Source organism: Electrophorus electricus, chromosome 13 (genome assembly GCF_041902795.1).
Source record: "Electrophorus electricus isolate QZ-2024a chromosome 13, ASM4190279v1, whole genome shotgun sequence".
NCBI classification, from domain to species: domain Eukaryota; kingdom Metazoa; phylum Chordata; class Actinopteri; order Gymnotiformes; family Gymnotidae; genus Electrophorus; species Electrophorus electricus.
In genome coordinates, this window is record NC_137509.1 from 2,064,917 (window position 1) to 2,091,930 (window position 27,014).

Below are 27,014 nucleotides of genomic sequence, written 5' to 3' on the forward strand. Positions count from 1 at the left end.
AGACACACTACTGCCTGTAACTCTTACTACAGAGACACACTACTACCTGTAACTCTTACTACAGAGACACACTACTACCTGTAACTCTGTTACTACAGAGACACACTACTGCCTGTAACTCTGTTACTACAGTGACACACTACTACCTGTAACTCTGTTACTACAGTGACACACTACTACCTGTAACTCTATTACTACAGAGACACACTACTACCTGTAACTCTGTTACTACAGAGACACACTACTGCCTGTAACTCTGTTACTACAGAGACACACTACTGCCTGTAACTCTGTTACTACAGAGACACACTAATACCTGTAACTCTGTTACTACAGTGACACACTACTACCTGTAACTCTGTTACTACAGAGACACACTACTGCCTGTAACTCTGTTACTACAGAGACACACTACTACCTGTAACTCTGTTACTACAGAGACACACTACTGCCTGTAACTCTGTTACTACAGAGACACACTACTACCTGTAACTCTTACTACAGAGACACACTACTGCCTGTAACTCTGTTACTACAGAGACACACTACTGCCTGTAACTCTATTACTACAGTGACACACTACTGCCTGTAACTCTATTACTACAGAGACACACTACTACCTGTAACTCTGTTACTACAGAGACACACTACTACCTGTATACCTGTACCTCTTATTAGCTTAATAACTCTTATCATCTTAATTCTTAGGAATGAGGTTGATAAATGTGACAAACGCACCTACAATCACTGGCCACTGTAGTAGTCACACCTATAGCAGGCACACCTGTAATACACACCTGTAATAAAGAGGTAATTTTATACATACACACGTTTTATTAGGTGTGTATATTTTATAGGTGTACAGGTACAAACGTTAAGCCATCCACCTTCTCCTGTGCTCCTCACCACTCAGTTGCTGGTAGTATGGTGGCAGACCATTCTCAGCACAGTGTTAGCACTGACGTGCTTGTTATTGCATGGAGGTTGGCACGAGTGGACCAGTTGCAGCACTGTTGCTGGACGTCTGCCTCCTAACATTGTAATTGTGAGGTAGAGAGTTCAGAAGTGCTGCTCAGAAGTGTCCAGTAGCAAATCTGTGATCAGAGACTGAATCTTGCTGATTCAGGAGCTGTGTGGATCAGGGAATGGCCCAGTAACATGTGCACCTGCGAGGTGTTGGTAATTCTCTAACAGTCCCATAAATCATTAAAGGTTTTCAAGTATGTTGTTTAAGGAATGTTGATGGAAGTGAGTCAGATAATTACTGTCAACTTTAATGTTTTGTTCATTGCTCTGTAGGTACAAGCAGAGATTAAGAAGTCGTGGAGTAGGCGGAGCCTAGCTCTGGATTTTAAGAGGAAGGCTCGTAGCGGCAGTAACACGTACAGTTATGGACCAATGGTGTCTCACACTAGCGTGACCAATGTGACGGCTCGTGGACACCTCACCACGCGGCTCGGGCCTGTCATTGTTAACGGCCATCGGAACCTTCCGGGCTACGTGAAGAACGGCTCAGTCTCAGAGCAGTCCATGCCATCGTCAGGGCAGGAGCTGCACGGCCAGGAGGAGGATCCATCGAAGAACGAGGACAAAGCCACTCCATTGGTGGAGGAGGAGAGGGAAACGGTCATGTGACCCTGGAAGCCTCAGCCGTGTGATATTGTACAGTGTCTGCTTTGGTGCAACATGAGATTTGCGAGCACGTGAAGAACCGTCATGCCTCAGGTGGTCCTCCCAGAGCTGTAGGGTTGGCTGTCATGGCCATGGAGTGTCCCAACCTGTAGCTGAACTAAATGCTAATGGCTAAAAGTAAAGTTGTGGTTGGTGAGTCCCTGTGTCCTCAGTGGACAGGAAGAGACTCTGGACTCCAGGTCTACGTTAGTAGCAAGAGTGGGAGAATAAACAGACTTTTTGTTTTTCCAAAAATAAAATTTGCTGCAGATGCTTGTAATATAATACATACAATATACTGTGCATTTTTTTAAATATGTGGTGCATTTTGAAGAAAAACCCAGCAGGTACTTGTCTTTTATCTCACATTCGTTGGACATTCTTAGATGCTTCTTAGATGCTTAGTCCAAGTGAGCATGTGTGTATTTGTCATGAACAGTGAGTGAGTTGTGAATGTCGAAGCCACACACAGCGCTCGCCTTGCTGATGCGGGTTTCAGAGTCAAACATTACTCAACCGGCAGCTTGCTCATCCCACCTGAACACAGCCAGATGTTATACTGGCCCATACTGGAGAAGTTATACTACTTCATGCTCCAGGCCACTTTCACAGGGAAGGTGGCCACACATGGGACCGTCTGGATTTTCCAGGTTCACTCCGCTGTGCTGTTCCTTGAGGATTTGGGACAGGGATGAGCGGAGAGACATGCAGGCACTGAGCTCAGCAGCTGCGGAAGCTCCACTCTGTTCCAATCATGCACAGCGGCCCATGTGGGCTCGGTGATTTGCTCCTGTTTGATTGGCTGTCCCATCGCAGTGCCAGAACACTGCCCTCCCACATTCAGAAGTAAAAAGGCTCTGATTGGCTCTGCTCTGATGTCTTTGTTCACAAAGTCTCGCAAAGCTGTCGGCTGCTTCACATGCATGCTGAGAAGTCCGTGTAGGGGAGAGTGTGTTTACCATATAAGAATCTCTATGTCCTTAAGATACCCCACCATCTCCATGGTTTTCCTTTCTCTGTGCAATTTGAAATGTTTATAGATTTTAGGAAAATCATGTCATAAAAAAATACTATCCTCCAAGAAATTTGGGAAATTACCAGAAGAATTATTGGAGTTATATGACTAAATTTGAATTCCATTATAAGATTTCTTTCCAAAGCCTGACCTATGATGTGCTGGTCTAATCATTTCTGTATTTATGCTGTTGGTGTTTTGCTTTAGTCATTTTAAGATATGCATTTCTGCACATTTATTAAACTGATCAAGATGCAGCATCTTGTAATCTGTTCTAATCTATCATGTTTGGCATGTAGTGTCGTAATCTGTTCTAATCTATCATGTTTGGCATGTAGTGTCGTAGTCTGTTCTAATCTATCATGTTTGGCATGTAGTGTCGTAATCTGTTCTAGTCTGTCATGTTTGGCATGTGGTGTTCTTTCTCAAAGGCTTCACTTTGCCTCAATAATGGTTTTAAATTCTCAGTCGCTTTGTCCAATGGATGTCTGCGCTCTGTATCTGAAGGGTTTTCATATGAACTCCACAAATGTATTGTACACACCGGCATATGTATATATGTAAAAGGCTTTCTGTACTGAAAGAGGCATGCAGTTCGCTGGCAATCACTCAGTGCTGCTGCTTCTGGTGTGTCCTTGTAAAGTGTTGTTGTTTTTGTGGAGAGGTATATATGTATAGGTCATAATGTTTACAAAGCAAAAATGCCATTTGAATTACAAGCTAAAGAAACAGCTGTTGTATTGACGTGCTATAATGTGACACCTATAATGAAGGGAACCTGTTTTGAATGCTTGTCAGAGCCGTGGTGCTGTGTGCTTTTAAAAGTAACAGCTTTTAACAGAGTTCAAGTGATTTCAGATATGAGCAGGTCACTGTGCAGTAGTGCCCCTACTCACTCTTCAGGGCCATACACACTGAGTCTACAGTCTTTTGTTTTGATTGGTTTTTGTTTTATTATTATTGTTATTATTCATTTTTTCTGAATCATGTCCTTGGTCTTCATTATAACAAATACGTTACAGATGACGTAAAGGAAGACAGAAGTGTTATAGTTTAAGAATCGTACAAGTGTTTAGTGCTGTTGTCTCTGATGTGTTATTTTTAAGCAGGTATTTTCAAAGGAAAAACAACACTTTTTTCGGGTCTGTCTAAATGGACTTTTCTGTAAATCTTGTGTTTATATTTTTTAATATTTACTGAAGTGTTAGTTTTTTATCTATTCCCGTGCCCCAATTTTTGTGGTTGTGTTGTTTTATATTTAATTAAAATATTTGTAATTATGTTAAATATTTCTAAGTATTAGCACCTTATGTGTCACTGGTACTTTCCAAAATTTGATGTTTATATTTTGTTTGTTGTTGATTTCTCTTCCGTATCAAAGTCCACCTCACTGTGGCAGTGTAAAGGCGCTAAAATGCTCACACTGCTGTGTGCTGATGGCTAAGAACGTGGACAGATCAGGACTTTAAACACGTTACGTTCTGCACAGCAGAAGGAGAAACAGGAGCCACGTTGCTTCAGGACTCAAAGCGAACCGTTTACTGGCGAGATGACAAACAGGCGAATCACGTAGCAGTGAAAAGGTGTCTCAGTTATAACTACCACTATTGTACCCCCGGAGAGTTCTGGTCCAGTTCAGGTTCATGTAACCTCTTTATTCAGATACATCACACAGTTGTTGCTTCTAACCATTTTCTTTTAATAAATTCATGTCTCAGTAAAAAGGCAAAACAGAATTAGGTGTCATTCTCTCACCAGGTAATTGAAGTGTGGAAATCTGTTAAGACCCAATTAGAGGAGTATGGTTTAGCTATGCTATCACCTGTTGTCTGTATGTTACATAATTTGTAGACTTGTTTTTATAAGGAAGTCCATATTGTGTTATTTAGTGCTGACCAATGTATTGTGAATAAAAAAATGTAAATGTAAATTTATATAGTGAGCCATCTGAATTGTTGAATGAACCTGACAGTGTATGTGAGAGATTCTTTGCACAGCTTTTTACGTTTCCATTAAGTTAGACACCTCAAGGGTTTGGTTACTGTAATAGTGGTGGTTTAAAAAAATATATATATATATCAAATTAAATTTGACGATTAAGCCTAGTATCAATTCGAATGATTTTATATAAAATGAATTATTTTAAGTCTAGAAAAATAAATATGAATTGATAAATTAATAGCTCTATTTACACAGAAATGCTCTAAACTCTCCCTGACACACAATGCATAGGTTAATTTACTCTTAAATACTTGGCAAGAGGTTTGCAAGAAACATTTAAATTTATATTTACACTTTAAAATAGAAACATATAAAAAATGTTAAATGATGTTAGCAAAAGTCAACCAATGAATAAATCCTGTTCTTAATAAAAGTTTAGCACAAGTGCTTAAGGTGACCCGGCGATCACTTCTTCGTAGCCTTCTCGGCTCCGCCTCCTCTCTCAGTGGCTTTCTCACTCCTGCCTCCTCCAGCGGCACTTTTTCTGGACGCTCCTTTCTCCTCATGCTCCTCTCCTTTCCTCCTTTCTTTGCCTGTCTTCTTCTCTCCTCTCTCCCCGTCCAGCTTCCCCGAGACTGTGGGCACTTCCTCCTTCTTCTCGTCAGGCTTTGCAGCTGGAAACGGAGAGAGAATAAAGACATCCGCAGCAGACGTTACCCATCAGCCACTGGGTTTGATCAGAGAACCGCAGTGCTGCAACCACTGTGTCCAAACTGACATGCCATGATCCCAAACCAGAGACAGAATGGCAGTTTCAGCAATATAACCATTAGTCCAGCCTGACCCGTTAGTCAGGCAAGTGCGTGTTTCTGAAGCTGCTGTTTCCGTCAGCAGAGGGTGAAGGTTATGGGGTTAGGGGGAGAGGGTTATGGTTAGAAAGAGTCAGTAGTCGAGCTTTGAGACTCTACAAGCACCTGGGCAGGTTCCTGTGAGAGAAAGGGCCGAATCTTTCGTATGTACAAAGGAGAAATCTGCAAGACTGGGTCACATTTGAAACACGAGTTCAGAACAACAACTGGTTATACAAAGTTCTGCTCAGACTACGGGCAGCTTCAGATGGTGATACCAGGGGGTTCTCGAAGGAAACAGTGAGGTCATGGTAAGGGTTGGGAGTTGCTGGGATGTACAGAAGCTCGGTTTTACTGGGGTTGAACTTCAGATGGTGGGCTGTGATCCATAACACAATGTCAGTCAAGCATGCTGAGATACATCTGGAGATCTGCATGTTGGAGGGTGGAAAATAAATAATTGGATGTCATCAGCATAGCAGTGGTAAAAGAAGCCATAAGAAGATATTACATCAGCAAGAGAACGAGTGTATGGAGAGAAGAGAAGAGAAGAGAAGAGAAGAGAAGAGAAGAGAAGAGAAGAGAGCCCAATACTGAGCCCTGGGGGACACCAGTGGAGAGTCTACACGGAATTGATGTAGATCCAAGGACTGAAAGAATTTCCATGCAGAGCCAGTCACACCAAGGCTGGAGAGAACAGAGTGGAGAATCTTGTGGTTTACTGTGTCAAAGGCTGCTGAACGGTCCAGAAGAAGACAGATGACAGTTTAGCAGTTTTAGCAGCATGAGGCTTCTCCATGACTGCTATGAGGGCTGTTTCTGTTGAATGTGCCGGTTTGTAGCCAGACTGATTGAGATCATGCAGCTGGTTCTGGGTGAGGAAAAGAGATGATTGATTGTATACTGCTCATTAAAGGGTTTTTGAAAGGAAATAGAGTCTGTGATTGGTTATGTTGGAGCCATTGAGTGTGGCATTCCTGAGGATTGGTACCACCCTGGAGGTTTTGAATGCAGTTGGCACATGTCCAGAGGATAAGGAGGTGTTGATTATGACAGAGGTGAAAGGAAGGAGATCTCTTGAGATCATCTAGAGTGGAAGGATTGGGATCCAGGGGACATGTATTCGGATTGCTGGAAGTCAGGGATTGATGAATTTCATCTGAGGAGAAAGGAGAAAAAGAAGTCAGAGGGTTGGATGTTGGGGAATGAACACTGGTTGGAAGAGTGGGAACAGAGGAAATGGACTGGAGAGAAGAGTGGGAACAGGAGAAGGACTGGAGGGAAGAGTGGGAACAGGAAAAGGACTGGAGGGAAGAGTGGGAACAGGAGAAGGACTGGAGGGAAGAGTGGGAACAGGAGAAGGACTGGAGGGAAGAGTGGGAACAGGAAAAGGACTGGAGGGAAGAGTGGGAACAGGAGAAGGACTGGAGGACTACTGCAACCTTCTCCTCAAAGAAGTTGATGAAATCCTCAGGAGTAAGAGATGAGGAAGGAGGGGGAGGGTTAAGGAGAGAAGAAAAGATGATGTATATTGCAGTGTGAATGTGTATTGTGGGTATGGAGTGTGCCATGCACTGAGCCATACAGCATGCAATATGGGTATGTAGTATGCAAACTTGTTTTGTGTTGACTAAAAAAGGAGTATACTACAGCAAACATTCCAAGAGTATTTCATACTCTAAAAGAATTCTATTCCAGAACCATTTTCCATTGATTTTTTGACATACTGCATGAGAAATAACCTCACCGATTACTGCATAGATCTTCTAAAACACTGCAAGCAGAGTTGAAGAGGCTGGAGAGGTGGAATTGCTGGTGTTCCGTGACACAGCCTCACTTCAAGTCTCCTGTCTCTCACTCGTTAGCTAACGCACAATTAGCTCTCAGACATGTTTGACACATGAAAATACCATTTTACATTGTCACACTCTTTCACATGTACATAGGCAAATATCTGAATTATGTCTGAAAGATTTCAAGGAACACTTCATCACAGAATCTACCCTTCTGCAGTACATCCATCTCACTACATCCGCAGTCACATTAACATGTATTAGGTAGATAACCTGGACCTTTTTAAAAAAGAGTAAAAATAGCATTATATCATGCTACAGGTCAAGTATACTGGTTTCTCAGCACAGTGGTGTCTGTTTGGGTCTACTTTGGTCTTCCAACAACTATGTTTTCCATGTTTTTTATGCTTGTATTTTCCTCTACCACTGTGCCTAACTAAACTACACCTTACAGATAGATCCTACCTGGTCCTGGTCGTATGTGACAGATTACATCTCCCACTTGTGCATGCAATTTACAGGATGATTACAATATATATGTGCCTGTTACTATTCAGAAGTCCTTGCTCATTAGCATTCATGTGAATAATTAATATTTATTGGTATCATATTTCATGCGGATGCATATTGAGCGTTCCAGTTCTGCTGGAGCTGACATGACTCACTCTGAATTTGTCAACTGGCCTGTGTTTACAGACATTTCTAAAACATGCCACCTTTTATAAACATTACAACAAACAATAAATCTGCATCAGAAAGTGGGATTGCAGTTTTATATTAAATATATTAATATAATACAGATTTATCTGGATTACAAATAACATTTACACAGATTGTTCCAGATGTTTTGTTGTTGTTTTGTTTTTAGCAATCCAATGTACTCTTAAATTGGATTCAGGACAATCCTGCTTTTACCCTTCAAGAACTGGTAGAGCCACTTTTCGCTGCTATAACTTCATATATATTGGGGTAAGTTTTGAGCAGATTTGTGTGATTTTCACCCAGACTTCCTGACAGATTTCCACTAGGATGTTCAGGTTGGTTTGATGTATTTCTGATTTGACTGAGATCTGGACTTTGATGCAGGAGGCCATTGTAGGACATGCTTTGGTGTGTTTTCTTCAGTAATGACTTCTGTCTAGCCACCCTCCCCTACAGTCTAGCTGTAAGGAGGGCTCTTATGTCATGGACTGGTGCGCCTACGGTCTCAACCACTGAACTCTGGAGCTCCTACAGAGCGACTGCTGGCCTCTCTGACCTGCTCTGGAGCAGGGTTTCAAGAAGACAGGCAGTGCCTGGGTGGAGTGATGCAGCGTCCAGTTCCTTACCTGGCACAATCAGGAGTCACTACCTGCTATAAATGTTCCCACTGGAATGTTGAGAGACCCCATCTGAACAGATCAACTCCTAATTATGGGCTTAACGATGTTGCTCCTGAGGTTGTATATACCCCAGAGGAGCGCTGTTGTTATTGGAGTGGGCTGTTTCCATGGGGACCGGGTTCATTTCCCCTCTGAGCTGCGTTCAGCTGCCTCTCTAACGCTCAGCGTCACGGAGCTGATTACTCTGCTGCCCTGTCAACCCTTCTCCACGTTTCAGTCCCTCCCGCTCGGAGCTCGGAGCTCCCAGTGGTCCAACGGTGCTCACTGGTCCAACAGTGCTCACTGGGACATCCAAATACTTGATGTATTCTGTTGCAGTTTACTTTCTTCTGCACATTTATAACTTTAATTTACTTCTGTTATTTGGGTTTTATTTTCACAGCTTACCTTCAGATCCAGTCTGACCTTTGGTACATAAATTAAGGGTCTTTGATCAAGAAGAGGTGAAGGTGCTTTATGATTCACAGATACATATACATATACACTGATTAATATATTCTGTTACAAACTTGAAAGTTCCTAAGCATATGAGATCAAATACTTATGCAAACAGTATTTTGAATACTTTTTTTTTTTTACAAAAACCAAAATAATTTTAAATTGACTAATGTGAATGTTAGCCTTTTAAAATATAATATGACAGCACAAAATATCAAAGTGTTATTTGTAATCCAGATGAATGAAGGGTTTTACCACATTCACACTTTCATATATACACATTAATTTATGTAAAGAAATGTATGCAAATGAACATGGCAGCACCTCAGTACATTTAGGTATGTTCAAACATCAGAATGAGGAAGAAAGGTGATTTAGATGACTTTGAACATGGCATAGTGAATGTGGTGTAGTTGAATGTGGCGTGCTTGAACATGGTGTAGTTGAACGAGGCGTAGTTGAACGGGACCTAGTTAAACATGGTGTACTTGTACATGCTGTAGTTGAAGATGGTGTAGTTGAACATGGCATAGTTGAACTGGACCTAGTTAAACATGGTTTGTACATGCTGTAGTTGAAGATGGTGTAATTGAACGAGGCGTAGTTGAACGGGACCTAGTTAAACATGGTGTACTTGTACATGCTGTAGTTGAAGATGGTGTAGTTGAACATGGCATAGTTGAACTGGACCTAGTTAAACATGGTTTGTACATGCTGTAGTTGAAGATGGTGTAATTGAACGAGGCGTAGTTGAACGGGACCTAGTTAAACATGGTGTACTTGTACATGCTGTAGTTGAACATGGTGTAGTTGAACGAGGCGTAGCAGTTGGCACTAACGGGCTGGTCAGATCTTAAACTACGGATCTATTCGGATTTTAATGCACAACTATCTCTGGAGTTTACAAAGAATGGTCCAAAAAAGAGAAAATATCCAGTGAGCGGCAGTTTTCTGGATGAAAATGCCTTGATGCCAGAGGACAGAGGAGAACGGCCAGAGTATTCTGACAGGCAACAGTAACTCAGACAACCACTCGTTACAACGGAGGTACACAGAAGAGCATCTCTGAACACACAACACGTTGAACCTTCAAGCAGACGAACTACAGCAGCAGCAGAACACACCAGGTGATACACCAGGTGATACTCCTGTCACGTCACGTCACAAAGCTCAAATCATCTCAAACTGGTTTTTTTGAACATGACAATGAGATCACTGCACTAAAGCAGCCTACAGTCACCAGATCTCAGTCACCTTTGGGATGTGGTGGAATGGGAGGTTCACATCATTGATTCATTGATGTGCAGCTGACAAATCTGCAGCATCTGTGTAACAGCATCTCTGTGACATCATCTCTGTGACATCATCTCTGTGACCATGTCAGCATGTTTCTGTACCACAAAGAATTAAGGCACTTCTGAAGGGGATCCATCCTGATAACAAGGTGTACCTTATATAGAGACCAGTGACGGTGAGTGTGTGTGTTTTTGTGTGCGTGCATGTTTGAATTAATTTAGCCCCAGCCACTGTGGAAACCCAGCAGTGTTTGTCCAGCACTCGGCTGAACCAGGAAATGAAACTACATGCACAATGAGCTGGTCTCTGTGTGGCACCATCAGGAGTCATTACCTGCTATAAATGTTCCCACTGGAATGTTTAGAGACCCCATCTGAACAGATTAACTCCTAATTATGGGCTTAACGATGTTGCTCCTGAGGTTGTATATACCCCAGAGGAGCGCTGTTGTTATTGGAGTGGGCTGTTTCCATGGGGACCGGGTTCATTTCCCCTCTGAGCTGCGTTCAGCTGCCTCTCTAACGCTCAGCGTCACGGAGCTGATTACTCTGCTGCCCTGTCAACCCTTCTCCACGTTTCAGACCCTCCCGCTCGCTCGCGCTCTCTCTCTCTATGTGTGTGTGTGTGTGTGTGTGTGTGTGTGTGTGAGTGTGAGAGACACTCGATTACTGCACCTCTCTTCTCTCAGGACGATGTCATTACATGCTGCCCAGTCAAAGGGGACACTTGAATATATTTACAATTTTCAGACAAAAATTTGACTTTTTACTAAGAAAAATCTGCTGCAAAGGTTCTTGTGTACATGTTTTCACTAAACCTTTGGGTGCATAATTCATTCATTCACTCAGTGTTTTCCAATGGTTTAAAGATTTTGCCTGACTAATGACAACAACTTTCTTTTTCAAACTTATTGTTAAAAGCATGAATTACAAATCTTCTAAGCACCTCCAAGCAAAGAAAGCAGGGGCTGTTTTTGAACAAGTATTTCAATAGCTTTAGCATTAGCTTTAGCAATAGCTTTTTAAGTTACTGTCACAAGTATTTTTACATGTGATGTTGTTTTCCTTTAAAATAAGCCTTTTTTATTTGGAAGAAAACATTCTTGTACATTAAACCTTTAGGTGTGTCCAGACTTTGGATGGGAATTGTACACGTACATAACAATACTGAAAGTCGTCTTTAAATTTTTCAGTATAAATTTCAAGCGCTTTCTAAGTTTTAGGTTAGAACATGGAAACTCCTAAGATGTCCAGTGCAGAGGTCGTCTAGGATGGGAACTCATTATGTGTACTGTTCCAGAGACCGACACACACCTCCAACTGTGGTGGACCAATCAAAAACTGCCTCAAAGGTCGTTCGTATGCCAGCTGCCCTTTCCGTCAGCGAATGGAACAGAAGAAGAGAGCTGAAAAGCCACAGGGAACAAAGTTCAAAGTTCAAAGCATGAATAAATTAAACTCTATGCCCCACCCCTTCCTGCCATGTCCTTTAAAGCCATCCCTGATTGGCCCACCATGGCCAGAGGTGTGTTAGATTCTGGGATAATGAGAACACAGAGGTCCAGTCCTTGACAACCTCTGCCCTGCCTCTTCTCTGCCCTAACACATAACCCAGGACTGCTCACTTAAATCATGTACATGTATGTATATATGTATGTGCATGTACATATGTACATTTTTCTACCTATAAATCTCACTGGCTGCAGTCTTGTAATTGTTTGTATATAGGCCACTGTAGGTCCAGAATACTACTGTTGAGGATGTGGTGTTCTGCGTGGGATGCCGAACACACACCGCAGTGACAAACACACTGTATGTTTAGAGTCATGCAGACTAGTCTTAGTCATTCATCAGTACAACACCTAGAGCAGGACTCTCCAGACTTGGAGGCCCATGGCAGCGCAACATTCTCCCTTCTTCAACAGCCCTGATACACCTCACCAACTTATTATGAAGTTGACTTGAGTGTGTTTAGAGCTACAGCGCGGAGACCGTAAACACACGGTGAAATACCCGGAATCATGTTCTATACACCCCACCCAGTGCATAGGGAAGAGAGCGAGTCACACACACACGCACGCACACACACTCTCAGGCGCCTGGCAACGTTACCTACAGTTGTGTATAAACAGAGTGGACAGAAAAGAGCAGACAATGAAGAGAAGAGACATGAGAGAAAGAACCATTTTACTGAAGGAGAAACCCATCAATATACAAGAGACATGAGAGAGACAGCTAACGGACCTGTCCAGGACAAGGGAGGGTGGAAAAAGCCACAGAGCAGGATAAGCCAGGGATGTGTGGGGGATGTGTCTTCTACAGTAACTAGTATAGTGTAATGACAGCAACTTTTTCTAACTAGATTAACAGGAGAACAGGGAGGAGAGACCAGTGAGAGATGAACAGGAGACTGGGAGGAGAGACCAGCGAGCTGAACAGGTGTGAGGTAGAGGTAGAGACAAAGCCCTTTAGCCTGTCTCAGCTGGCGCGCCTTGACTGGTCTGCTCCTCTTCCTCACGGACAGCAGGAGCGTGGGCGGAGTCACGTGCCTGCACCTGCTCTGAAACCGTGTGCACTACTGCAGAGTCCGGATGCCAGGGAGTAAGGAGCACGAGGCGGGAGACGGACAGAATAAAGAAGGAGAAAAGAAAAGGAGAAAACATATGCAGAGTGAGTGAGCAGATGAGAAAACGGTAGAATTCAGTTTAGAAGCCAAGCAGGTCAAGCCCACACTCCTGTTACACTCCTGTTACACTCCTGTCACACTCCTGTTATACTCCTGTTACACTCCTGTCACACTCCTGTCACACTCCTGTCACACTCCTGTCACACTTCTGTCACGTGGTAACACACAGGGCAGTGAGAATAAGGTGTCACCACTGGCATGTTAAAGATGATCCTCCATGTTGTAATTAAATAAATGTACGGGGAGTCTTTGCTCACACATACATATAGAGCTCATCGAGTCTTCAAGGTGACAAGGATGCTCGTGTTTGCATTTTGATTCTATATCAGATCAAAGGCGTCATTTCAAACACCATGTATATGGATGACACCTCTAGTTGAACAGATGCCCAAACTAACAGGTTGGTTAAGGTGGGTTTAAGAGCTTCGCCACTCCTGGATTTAAAGGTGTATTAACACAAAAGGGCAAACACAGCTAATAATAAGCGAAAGTGACCTCTGAGATCATAGAAAATGATCTTATTTCCATCAAGCAAACTGATTCTATCTGTTTGTTATTAGAGTCAGCCTTTAGGTGAGTGAAGTACACCTGCACATTTTCATGGAAATGACATGGAAATCTGTTGACTGTTGCTAAGGCGATGGGACAACATGTTATTGGCCAAAACATAAACAAACCCAGCCCCAGTGGCCTGAACAACAGATTCTCCTGTTTCTCATCCACGAACATCCATGAACCAAACCCATCTGAAGAAGTTAAAGAAAGTTAAAAACACACAATCAATCAAAGAGAATGAGAATGTCTGATGAGCTCAGGCTGGTCTGATGTCTTTTGGTTGGTTGGTTGGTTGTTTTAAGGAGAAGGAGCACAATGAAGGGCCGAGGGGGTGGGAGGGAATGATGTGGATGGGTGGGGCTTACCTCCCGGTATCTCTGTGAGCTCGCCAAGAGGCGGGACTGTCTCCAGTGTGTTGGCATAACTTTTTGCCGCCTGTCTCTGCAGATGTCGGGCCTCGATCTCTTTCCTCGTCCGAGGAATTCGGCATTTAAAGATGCAGCACAGTGTAATGACTGCAGAACAAGGGACAGCAGGAAGAGGCTTTGAAAGATGCCCATAATGATCTCTCTCTCTCTCTCTCTCTCTCTCTCTCTCTCTCTCTCTCTCTCTCTCTCTCTCTCTCCCTCTCTCTCTCCCCTCTCTCTCTCTCTCCCTCCCCCCTCTCTCTCTCTCCCCTCTCTCTCTCTCTCCCTCCCCCCCTCTCTCTCTCTCCCTCCCCCCCTCTCTCTCTCTCTCTCCCCCTGCCCGCCCCTCCCTCTCTCTCTCTCTCTCTCTCCCCCTGCCCGCCCCTCCCTCCCTCTCTCTCTCTCTCTCTCTCTCTCTCTCTCTCTCTCTCTCTCTCTCTCTCTCTCTCTCTCTCTCTCTCTCTCTCTCCACACTGCATCACCGTATTACCATTCACGCTGTGTTGATTCTGATGCTCATTCTCACAGGGTTCATTTACAACATAGCTTCATTTAATAAAATAAAATTATATTATATTATATTGCCTATATGGATCTCTTAAAAAGTATTTCTCAAAAAAATACATAAAATTCCACAACTTACTAATTCCCAGCACAAACATGGAAAAGATTCCCACCACCTGCCAGAGCCGAAGCCCCCAGAACACCACGGTCTCGGAGGTGATGGGGTCGGGCTTCGGCGGGGGGTCAGTGGGCAGGAGCTGATGGGAAAAGAAAAGCTGCGATTGGCCTTCTTCTGCCTCCGTTACTGCACAAGCTGCTAATTCGCTCACATCATTAACAATCTTTTCACATTCCTGCAGCAGACAAAATGAAAACTAAAGAAAGAGTGATTAAAAATATGCCCTTCAGGACAGAATTAATTGGAGATGAAAATACAGAACCAGTTTGAGCTCTCAGGACAGCGTCAATAAAACAAAAAGAACCAGCAATGACTTTGCTAAATTTTTCATTAGATTGAAAAAGATGCAACCCAAAGAAGACATACTTGAAAAACTTATAACTAAATAATAATAAATACACGTATACATAAAAAAAAATCACTTTAAGGTTGCTAAGAAAGAGTTAATAAGACACAGTTAACAGTTTGAGTCTTGATTCAGTCATGTTACATTTCAGAGTGTCTAATAATGATTTGTGGGACTCTGTCAAAGTCCTAAAAATCAGCTTAATATTGTTTAGAAAAAGCCATGATTTGTTAACATCTGGTTGCAGTCAGTTTTCACTGAAAAATCTCCATAACATATCAAGAGAGAGAGAGACAGAAATAGAGTGAGAAAGAGTGGGTGAGAGAGAGAGAGTAGTGGGGACAAGCAGAAAAAAATCCTGAAAGGCAGAAAACTGTTAAAAGTTCAACAGAAGTTTCAATAAATCAGAAAAAAAGTGTGAAGCCCCAAACAGGCGGCAATGGAGAGGGAGTGTGTTTGAACCCAATCACTGTCTGGAAAGACACGAGAACACTTCTGATGTAAAGCCCCACAGTCGCAGGATAAAGCATCCCCTTCCGCAGATACGCGCTAGACACAGGACTGGAGCTCCCTGCACCCTGCTGACGCCTAAGGTCACGTCAGGACAACCAGCACCATGAAACAACCGCATTACGATGACTCCCACTGGCCCTCCGAAACCTCGTCCTGAGGTCAGAGGAAGGTGCCAGCTTTAGGTCTCTCTGGACTGTTAAGTGGGGTGATACAGTGTTATGATTGTCAAATGCAGTTACACCTTTAAAAACATTTGGTTGTGTGTCAAACTCGAATCCATTTTAAATGCATCTTGGGTGTGTTTACATGTACATTTTTACGTAGATAATGCCTTTCCAGATATAATCCTGATACTCACATAAACCACCAAATGTAAACAGTGAAAGGTGAAGAAATATGTTTTCAGTTTCAGTGGTTTGCAGCGAGTGCAGAATACTCAAGTCTAAGAAGGACAAAGTGACCACCGAGCTCATACACCTGTAACACAGGTGCTCAAAAGGTCACAGAGGAGAAACATGACAGGTTCATTTGCATCATAACCAAGATGCACTCTTGATCAGATAGGAACGTTGCCATCTTAATTGGACAGGACTGCAACTGGCTTGATTGAGCAGGAATGCTGCTGCCTTAATTGGACAAACACCGCCAGCTTAATTGGACAGGAATGCCACCATCAGCAGCCTCTGTTGTGGAAGGAGAACAGGGCAGTGATATGTTCCGCATACAAATGTGTGAAGACCCAGAAACAATAGATGAGCCCATGGCAACAACACCTAGGAATTTAAGAAGACTGTGCTGAGCACAGGTCCAGCCTTACACAGGATGTGCTGAGTACAAGTCCAGCATTACACAGGCTGTGCTGAGCACAAGTCCAACTTTAAAAACACAGTTTTTTCATTAGGATATTGATTCAGTAATTATCTCCAACTGGAGCAATATAGAAATTTCTAAAATGCTCTGAATATTATTGAAATGTAAAGTCTAATTTCATGTGTGCACGAAGACAGTGGTTATGTGTAGTCTTAGGATATTCTGTAGCTGTTTGTAGCCTTAGGACACAGATAACACAAGTAAACACAAATTGCAGTTTTTAAATGACGGTTTTTATTATTAAGGGGAAAAAAATCCAAACCTACATGGGCCTGTGTGAAAAAGTGATTTAATGGGGGAGGGGGGTGGGGGTTCAAACATAAATTAACTGTGGTTTATCACATCTTTGGAAAGTTGAGATCAATTTCTCTAGCCACATCCAGGTCTGATTACTGCCACACCTGTTCTCAATCAAAAAATCACTTAAATAGGACCTGCCTGACAAAGTGAAGTATACCAAAAGACCAAAAGCTAGACATAATGCTGCAATCCAAAGAAATCTGGGAACAAATGATACAAAGTAATTGAGACCTATCAGTCTGGTTATAAAGCCAATTCTAAAGCTTTGGGACTCCAGCGAACCACAGTGAGAGACATTATCCACAAATGCCAAAAACATGGAACAGTGGTGAACCTTCCCAGGAGTGGCCGGCTGACCAAAATTACCCCAAGAACACAGCAACGACTCATCCAAGAGGTCCCAAAAGACCCCACAACAACATCCAAAGAACTGCAGGCCTCACTTACTTCAGTTAAGGTCAGTGTTCATGACTCCACTATAAGAAAGAGACTGGGCAAAAATGACCTGCATGGCAGAGTTCCAAGACGAAAACCACTGCTGAGCAAAAAGAACATAAAGGCTCGTGTCAGTTTTGCCAGAAATCATCTTGATGATCCCCAATACTTTTGGGAAAATACTCTGTGGACTGACAAGACAAAAGTTGAACTTTTTGGAAGGTGTATGTTCAAGTTCAAGTTCGGTTTATTTGTCACATACATAGTCATACACAGTATAACTCGCAGTGAAATGGTGGAGAGTGCTCTGTCCAAACTGAGGAAAAGAAAACAGGGGTGCATAGAGGAATATAGATATTCTCTATATGTGAAATATATATATGCAAAGATAAATATATATATTCTATGTATGTACAAAATATATTAACAATGTATGTACAATATATGTATATTATGATTATATACACAATGTACAATGTATATGGTTGTGTATGTACAGATCCATTTTGTATAATAACATATCTACAGTTGTTGTGTTACAAGGTAATTGAATATAAATATTTATATACAGATATACAGTTATGTTACATGGTATGTCCCATTACATCTGGCATAAAAGTAACACAGCATTTCAGAAAAGGAACATCACACTAACAGTAAAATATGGTGTTGGTAGTGTGATGGTCTGGGGCTGTTTTGCTGCTTCAGGACCTGGAAGACTTGCTGTGGTAAATGGAACCATGAATTCTGCTCTCTACCAAAAATCCTGAAGGAGAATATCCGGCCATCTGTTCGTGACCTCAAGCTGAAGCGCACTTGGGTTCTGCAGCAGGACAATGATCCAAAACACGCCAGCAAGTCCACCTCTGAATGGCTTAAGAAAAACAAAATGAAGGCTTTGGAGTGGCCCAGTCAAAGTCCTGACCTGAATCCGATTGAGATGCTGTGGCATGACCTTAAAAAGGCGGTTCATGCTCGAAAACCCTCCAATGTGGCCAAATTACAACAATTCTGCAAAGATGAGTGGGCCAAAATTCCTCTACAGTGCTGTAAAACTCATTGCCACTTATTGCAAACACTTGATTGCAATTGTTTGCTGCTAAGGGCGGCTCTACCAGTTATTAGGCTTAGGGCACAATGACTTTTTCACACAGGGCCAGGTAGGTTAAGATTTTATTTTTCCCTTAATAATAAAAACCTTCATTTAAAAACTGCATTTTGTGTTTACTTGTGTTATCTTTGTCTAATATTTAAATTTGCTTGATGATCTGAAACATTTAAGTGTGACAAACATGCAAAAAATAAGATATCAGGAAGTGGGCAAACACTTTTTCACAACACTGTACATGCATCCCATGTGGAAACCTTGACACCAGCTGAGCTGAGATCTGATCAGGCAGTTTCGATTACTTTAATCACAAAGAGAAGAGCTGTGTAATCCTGCTCACACGTGTGCCTAAACGAGACTGCCAGCTGAGTTCCCTTTGAGAAACTTATTTATAGAACAACAGAGGTTCCCTGCGAGCACTTAAATGGGAGAGGAGACCTAAACCTCCCAGTCAAAGACTGACAGCAGGGTTAATAGACTCTGCTTTAGCTGGTAAACACAAATATCTATTTTGGGAGAGAGATGAGGCGATTGACAGCAATGTCAGGTTTGCGAGTCATGTGATCTCCTTCTGTCTGACCTTTCCAGACATCCATTTCAGTACAACAACAGAAGAGAACCAGAGGACACAGCTGCCAACATATGGATAGATGTCCGTTTAGAGTAGATGTTTATGGATATGTGAAGAGGACCGACCAAAATGTTGAAAACACAGATCTAAACATAGACTTCACTTTCTGTCAAGTCTACCATTTCCATGAAACCACAAGCCTTGCTTCAGAAAAACACCTGAGCTAACTCATGCACCACCCAGACCTAGCTTTAGGTGAGCTGAAGTGCTAACATGACGCCTCTATAGTCACATCAAACCTAATGACATATAATAATACACACTTACACACACACCCATGCACCACCTGCACCTCTCCTAATGAAGGGGTAAAACAAATTACCTCCCAAGAATATTCTGCTTTCACGCTGAATAGCCATTAGGACAAATGAGTGGGTTTGGTGTCAGTTCTCTCCATTTACCAGGGACACTGAGCCTAAGGCCCTGGTACTTGGCTATGCTGTTTAACACAGGAGAGTTGTCTTTAAGGCATCCTGGGTCAATGACACACACCTGCCTCGCACCTGCCACAACTTCCTCCTGCTCGCAGTGGGCCTAGAATGTCATCGCCATTAATCAGGCATGTACCGGGAGACTCACCTGGCTGCGTTAAATATACCCTATATCTTTCTGGGCACGTCTTTACATTTTGAATTTGTTTCCAGACCAACAATATGTTTTTAAGCCCATGTGTGACTATGAAGAATTCATTTAAAAATCTGTGATTTTCTGGGCAGGAGCTCTGGTGTTATAGTACTGAGAATGAAACGGACTCGGTAAACTACAAGAAAAGTAGTAATGTTAGCAGATCTCAAACTGCTCCCGTGTTCCAGCCAACCGTGACATCTTCTCTAGCTGGGGTGCTAATGGTGCAGACTTCAGCTAGTCAACAACCTTGCGCGCCCTGGCAGTCACATCATCCACTCTCCTACTCAGACGGATTTGTAACGCAGTTCATGAATACAGGCCTGCCTACCATAGATGGATATGGTATAGAGCTTCTGTAGGAATGAGACTGAAATCTGAATAGGTGTTACTGGTAAACACTAATATTTATGAAGCATGCACACTTTGATAACGTGCTTCTCTAGCTTAAATCTTTTAAACTTTAAAACAAGTCTACGCTTTCTTATGACCGCTGACATTTTAGCACAGAACTTTATCACGATTCCACAACACTCCATAAAGGTACTTCCACTTGTTTGTACATCCCATGGGTTCGGTGTGGCGATCCTGACTACATATCACTCATTAACATCGTCCCTTTGTCTCTGACAGAGTAAAAACGGCATTTGGCTGGCATGGCCGGTGCGGCAGAGGACAGGAGAAGACTGCACCTCTGCGCTTCCGTCTGCCAGCAGCGTTGGGGTTTAACTGCCAATGCAGCTGCTCCCGTCATTAACACAGCAAGCTGTTTGCATGCAACCTGTCTGTCCATCCTGTCTGTCTGCAGGCTGAGAGGTAAGCAGAGGGGCTGCTCTTACCGCAGGGTCGGGGATCTGCGCCATCACATTGATGATATAGTGGGAAACCAGCACGGCCCCGGCGCTGACCAAAACAGGTACCAGCGTGGGAGGAAGATGGGTAGGCCGCTGACTCGCCATTCTCTCCCGCTCTGCTTCTGCCTCGGCTAGTTTCGCCCCTCCCTCTCTACGCTGGGCAGGATCACGGCTATCAGGTTGATTGATAGTCAGACAGGACAAAGCTACGCCCTCTTTTCTCGTCTCGTCTCTTCTCTTCTCATCTCGTCTCTTCTTCTGCAGGGGTGCACAATGTTCGTTCTCCTCCACTGAGTAGTCAAGTCCAGCCCCCTGGTAAACAGTCATTAATTAATTAATGGCTCTGGTGTCGTTTACAGCCTGAACCGCTAGGAACTGTGGGACTTTTATCGTAGCCAGGGGGCTGGGGTGGGTGGTTGCATGGAGACCTTCTGGCCTCTAGAGAAATTGCTAGATGGTAAGTGCCTTTTTTTTCTGGGCAATATAGATCTGACTGCACTAAAATGACACCATCATACATCACGATTTCTGTTATAATGCTAAACCCCTTTTTGGGACTATACACGGTTTAGATTGATATTCTGTGTTGAGACTATTGATTACTCAAAGACTATAACAAGAAACAAAATCATTTTAGGGCCACACAAAACGAGCAAGTATAAACGGTGCAATCGTTCCTCTGCTTTAGGAGCGTGTACCAGCAGACAGGCCAGTTGCTCTGATCCAGTCTGAACTACTGTGTGTGTAATGTATTGTTTTACATCTGCCTACACAAGCTGTTCATTTAGCATGCCAAAGTGCGAAAGCTCCACAAGCAACATGATCACTCTGTGTGTGTGCGCACGTGTGCAAGGCATGTATCAGTGTTCCAGTCTGTCAGTCTGAACATGAGGCAATATGCACCTCCTAGCTGGGCTCCTCCCCTAGCTGGGCTCCTCCCCTAGCTGGGCTCCTCCCCTAGCTGGGCTCCTCCCCTAGCTGGGCTCCTGCACCTTCAGCACTGCCTTTTACGCTTCCCTCCAGGAAGCACAAAGTTTGATAAAAACCTCTGATAAATGTTTCATTCTAGGAGTATGAGAGTTTAAAACATTTTCATAAAATGAATATTCTTTCTTTATCATCACAAATGTCCATTCTGCCTTGTGATTGGTTTGCGAAGTCACATGATGTAAGAGAAAGTCAATGAAAGCGTGAGGCTGGAGATATAAAAACACCTGCTAGGGAATCATGTCTGTCTGCTTCTTCCTTTTGAAGTGTGATCCATCCACGTTATATCAAACCCCACACTTCCACATACCATTACGCAGCATGTAGGTGTTATGTAATGAGATAGTTACAGATAAAAAGGCTAATTACTAATACACAGTAAAAATGCAGTGATTAGATTACAGTTTATCAAGGATCTCCCACTCCCTCCTCCTTTAGGGTTCTGATCTGTGCTTTTGGGTCCGTTATTTAAATCCGAGTCTGACCTAAAATCCTGCCTTTCTGTGATACTCTAACTCATATTTTTTCGGATTTTGTGTTATGTATAATGTATTTTTGATTAAATAATTTTTTGTGTTTAGTCGACAATAAAACAACACATTGCAACCAGTCATTGATGCCATGTTTTTCTCATGTTATATCCTGCAATTGTTATCAACTTGCAGTCACTCAAGAGTTTCTTCTAAATGGTTCACAATTTTTTTAAAAAAACTGTGTCTATATGAATGATTCCAGTGTTTATGTAGAAGAACGATTCAGCTTTGGCACAGAGACACCACTGCTGAAACTCTCCTGTGTCCTGCCTCAGCATATTTCCACAATCTGCTTTTAATCACCCAAAAAGTGTAAACTGGGCAAAAATAAGTATACACTTGGTGCAAAATTTAAAGTTGTGACTGTAACCATAATGATGTTAAATGCACTACTATTAGAAACACAAATTAGGTACGATATGCTACTGCCAATGTGCTACATAATCTAACATATTACATGAGTTTATAGACAGATGGTATAATAATGAGAAAGAGTGATTGTGCTGCATTTCATAAAAGCAAAGTAACTGAGTCCTGAGATCTACCCTTAACCACAGACAAACAAAAGACTTCAGTCTTCTAAAACTCCACCAAGTCCACAGCTGTCAGCCGCTGTCACTGAGGGAGGCCCACTGTCACAGTGCTGATAGGAGATACCACTGCAGCCTAAGGGTGCATAAGGAGATACCACTGCAGCCTAAGGGTGCATAAGGAGGGTGTTACTCAAATCCCCTCACTTGGTTGGAGACCTCAGTTATGTCTGTTTCTCGGGATGTGACATTTGTGAGCCAAGCTCCTCTAGATGTACGAGGGGCCACCTCTCTCCTGCTCATGGGACCCCAGAGGAGAAGCTCGTGCCTGGAGCAGACCTGCCTTTCTCTCACTTGCAGGAATCTATAATGTGCTCCATCTCCATGCTGCCATAGATATGCCTCTCAAACCTTCCTGCCAGACTCTTCAAATACTCATAAATATTCTGTGAAATGTCACTTTAATTGGATGATCTAGGAATGACACCCGTGTTGCCAACAAGCTAACCAATGCTGACTTTATGGAAAGCGTGTGGAGAAATGTACATCTGTGAAGGTTTTCACTAAGCCAGGACATTAAATTGTCAAACCAACTGGACTTGCATCATCAACTTCTGTCCTTGGTGACAGACATGGTGATAGCAGGCTGAGAAGATCAGCCCTGACTTTTCTATTCTTGCTGACAGATTCCAGTTCCGCCTGAGGGACACCCAGACACTCCCAGTTCATCTGAAAGATATAATCCCTCCAGAAGCTCCTGGCTCTGCCTCTGGGCCTCCTTCCAGTGGGTCGTGCCTGGAACAGACTGGAATGTGCCCCTCAGACCTGTTCACCAAGGGTGACCCTACAGTAAGTATTTATCCCAATGAAATTGTAATCCTGAAGACATTTCATCACTTATCCCCCCTGTATTGGTCATATGGTTTGTCATAACGATCACAAACCAAACAGGAACATCTGAGTCTTCAGAGTGCTCAAACCATTCAACCGGAACATCTGAGACCCATCGGTGCTCAAACTATTAAACAAGAACATCTGAGTCTTCAGCGCTCAAATCATTCAACAGGAACATCTGAGAGCCTTCAGAGTGCTCAAACCATCCAACAGGAACATCTGAGACTCATCAGTATGCTCAAGGCCCATATTACCCGATACTATTTTCATTTCAAGCAATGCAAATTTGTACTTGCTCATGAACAGCATCAATTAGAAAAGTCTATTTACAATTACAGGTGAATGACAGTTGCCTTCTGACAATATCGCTTAGCAGTACTGTGATTTTGACTGATCTGACTCATAGATCTGCCTGTGCAAGTAAAGGCCGCATTTCTCCCTCCCAGCCCCAGGAAGCACATGTTCAGTGCTCCCCTGCTGCAGTCCACCTGAGCCAGGAGAAGACTCATTATTTTTATTACCGGAGAGCTGGAGTGCGAAAGGCCTTGCAGGTCTGCTCTCAGGCAGGGAGGTGCCACTCTGATCGCTGTTGCTGATGGACTCCAATTCTCCAGATGTCTTGTGTGGCCCTCATCCTCCATCATTTCTTGTGGGCTGCCAGCCAGAAGAACTCTGGGGAAAACCCGATCCACTCCCACAACTGGTATTGCCATAATCGGTCCAGCTGCTTTATTCTGCACAGTATGTTTTTCCAGGCAGTGATGCAGTCAGCTGTGACTTTACCTCATTTCTGTCACTCAGGTTTGTTGGCTGGGAGTGGTGGAGGGCTGATGTTCCAAGGAACCCTCTTGTCTGTGTTACCTTCTGACTGCCCTTTTAGCTGTGCTGCCATGGCTAGATCTGCCCGAGTCCCCCCTTACACATGATATACTCCCGTTTCACACTCTGTAATACTGCGCCATGCCCAGCACACCATCCTCTCCTTCTGCTGGGGTACATCAGCTCCTGATCTTATATTGTTGCTGTGTCTTGATCCATCTCAGCTGTTGTAGCTCCTCCCACCCCAGACCGCATCCCTTGCTGTGGCTCCTCCCACCACCCGGGTTCCCTCCCCTTCCAGTACATCGAGAAGGCTCTAGGCAGCCCGTTTCTTCCTGTGCCAGATGTGTTCCGCAAATATTTGCACCCATCAAACCCAGACTGGGTTTCAAGAACTCAGTATAGACTTTTATTGCTTATTTTGTTCCTGTTGTGGTATCTGGTGTCAAGCAGAGGATGATGGGATCCTCCTTTGAGTTTTGGTTCCTCTCAAGGGTTATTCCTCACACCCTTAGGGTATCTTTCCTTGACACCATTGCCTTTGGCTTGTTCAGTGGGGGCTTGGATACAGACATTTGTAAAGATGCATTGTGACGATGGCTATTGTACATTTTTTAATTTTTTTAAATGACTTTAACTCACCAATCTGCTCTCCTCAGTCATGACATGGATGTCCACCTGAATAAGCAGGGCTGCTGATGGATTCTGTTTGCGACAGTTGTTTATATTTTCCCACTGCACACACACACACCTATCCAACACAAATCCCCTTTGGGAGGCAGATATGCGAAGTGAAGTGGGGGGGGAGGGGTGTTTGATTGCAATTCCGTGTAAACCTGCACAGTACAAAGGACACATTTTTCCTAATATAGCCAATCATTCCTAGTGCAATTAAGATGGTGACCTATAAATTAAATTACTCTGAACTTCACCGAGATGTAGAGGAGCTAACAGCATGCACATGCACGTTTCATGCTCACACGCTCCCCATCTAAAACGGTCAAAGTGAAAATGCTTGTGGAGAAGCACAGTGCCACATTTCCCACTCATTCGCATTCTCCGCCAGCGTCGCTGTGTTCCTATTGGCTCCCCTCGTTACCCAATGACCCCCCAATCACATCACAACTGCCACATATGCACAGGTTTATGCCTTAAAACGCCCTTTTTATACTGATATTCTTTACTGCCCAACAGACAGACAGACAGAAACAGAAACAGAGAGACGGACATCACGAATCAAACCAGAGCTTTTCAAGTCTACCTGAGATGTGGCAGTAAAACAAACACCGTCCAAGTGTGATGGCTGAGATGTAACACTCAGGTTCAAAAAAATAAACGTCCTGTTGCGATTGTCACCACTTACTAATTACTTACTGAACGTGCAGTATCCTCCTCTGGACGTGCTGTGAATCCAACACCACAGAAAGATAACAGACTTCAAGAGCTTAAGCAGATAAAGACTCAAGAGCTAAGCAGAACCCTCCTGTGCTCCTGGAGTTACGAAACTGCTGCGGTTCGTTAATTTCAATGTGCGCGCATGCACTGCCACCCAAAAGGCCTCTCGTAAAACAGACGAGCCAAACACGCACGCGGCCATGTTATGACTGCACTAGTCACACACATGCACGTGGCAGTTTTTAGTGGCCAGGTCTTCTTAAAGCAGAGCGCACGCGTTAATTTCTGCAGCCTTATATCTTAGTGCACCTATTTTTTTAGTACAGGAAATCAAAGCGTGGTTGTGGATAACACGCAGGTTGCCGTACGGAGCCGTTTGAGCTTCTTCTATACACTTCCTGTTACTTATCCACACATTATCCGCGTAGGCTACACTGATTATTTAATCAGACTTGAAGTGCAGATCGAATCTACACGGAATGCAAACAAGCAAACGCATGAGAAAATGACTTGCTGAAACTGATTTCCTCTGGGCATGAAAAGCATCAATTAATTCCATATTAATCAAGACGGAACCCTACGGTGAGCGCTGAGAGGTCACGTGGGCTCGTGCACGGCACAGGCGTACCACTGTCATCTAGTCACGTACTAGACTGCCGTCTAGCGGTCACCATGGTTACAAACAGGGAACCTGCAGAGTTGTAGCTCGCAATCGTAGGTCAGGATTTTCTAATAAAACAGGATAAATATTCATACACGCACTCATGTTTACTCATGGTCATCAGACAGAGAACTGATCCAGGTTCAGGTTCTGTAAAGGTCCGTTTTTTCAGGTGTAAAAAAACATCCAACCTCTGATAAATGTGCAAAACTAAAAAATATTAACAGCCGAGCTCCCTTTGGTTCAGGTGTGTGACAAGCGTCTCGACAGATAAAGCTCACTTAACCAGCGCCTGGGTCTGGTGGAGAATCGCTGCAACTCTACGACTTCCTAGCAGCCCATGTTAACTGTGCAGTCTACGGCACCCATCAGCTACACCAGGAGAATAAAATAATCTGAAAAGTCATTTACTCGGTTGATTCAAAGATAAATAATTAAGAACTTTTCCAGTGTAGTTCAGTTTAATATACGCCGACTTTCCTGTCATCTTCCTTCGCGAAACAGCTCCTTGACCAAACCATAAACAACCACGTGCACAAAAACCTTCAACGAAGCGCGCGTGTATTTTTTCCCCATTGCATGCAAATGCGAGCAATTCTCTAACGGAATGAATGCGGACATTCACAGCCGCGAGACACATTTTCACAACGCCGTCAAAGCTGGCCCGGGGCGCTTTAACCCCGACTGGCACAGCAGGGCCCTATTTACCCAGGTTTCTGCGCGCAGTCAATGGTGTGGAGGAAGCAGTGATCCGGAGCAGGATGGAGAAAGGTTCCATTCAAAGCTGGAATGACAAATAGG

The 27,014-nt window shown here is 43.4% G+C and overlaps 2 protein-coding genes across 6 annotated transcripts in view; one reads left to right on the forward strand and one right to left on the reverse strand.

Annotated features, from left to right (window-relative positions):
- pth1r (parathyroid hormone 1 receptor) overlaps positions 1-4,616 on the forward strand; it is a 52,685-nt gene extending 48,069 nt beyond the window's left edge. For both annotated transcript variants that reach the window (XM_035519674.2, XM_081694448.1), the window contains one exon: positions 1,300-4,616. In XM_035519674.2, coding sequence (XP_035375567.1) covers positions 1,300-1,635 — 336 coding nt within the window. In that variant the 3' untranslated portion in view covers positions 1,636-4,616. The remainder of the gene's footprint in view (positions 1-1,299) is intronic.
- Positions 4,591-26,915, reverse strand: tmie (transmembrane inner ear). Of its 4 annotated transcripts, XM_027019008.3 has the most exons (6): positions 25,532-26,915; positions 24,800-24,993; positions 20,380-20,706; positions 14,675-14,792; positions 13,990-14,139; positions 5,308-6,634 (listed from the first exon to the last, which is right to left on the reverse strand). In XM_027019008.3, exons 2-6 carry the CDS (start codon positions 24,818-24,820, stop codon positions 6,333-6,335), a joined length of 918 nt encoding a protein of 305 aa, XP_026874809.2. In that variant the 5' UTR covers positions 24,821-24,993; positions 25,532-26,915; the 3' UTR covers positions 5,308-6,332. The 4 variants fall into 4 exon arrangements, with proteins under 4 accessions (XP_026874810.3, XP_026874809.2, XP_081550575.1 ...); XM_027019009.3 differs by lacking the exons at positions 5,308-6,634; positions 25,532-26,915 and adding an exon at positions 4,591-5,301 and having other exon boundaries at positions 24,800-25,513; XM_081694449.1 differs by lacking the exon at positions 25,532-26,915 and having other exon boundaries at positions 24,800-25,513.
- Positions 26,916-27,014: the final 99 nt, after the last annotated feature.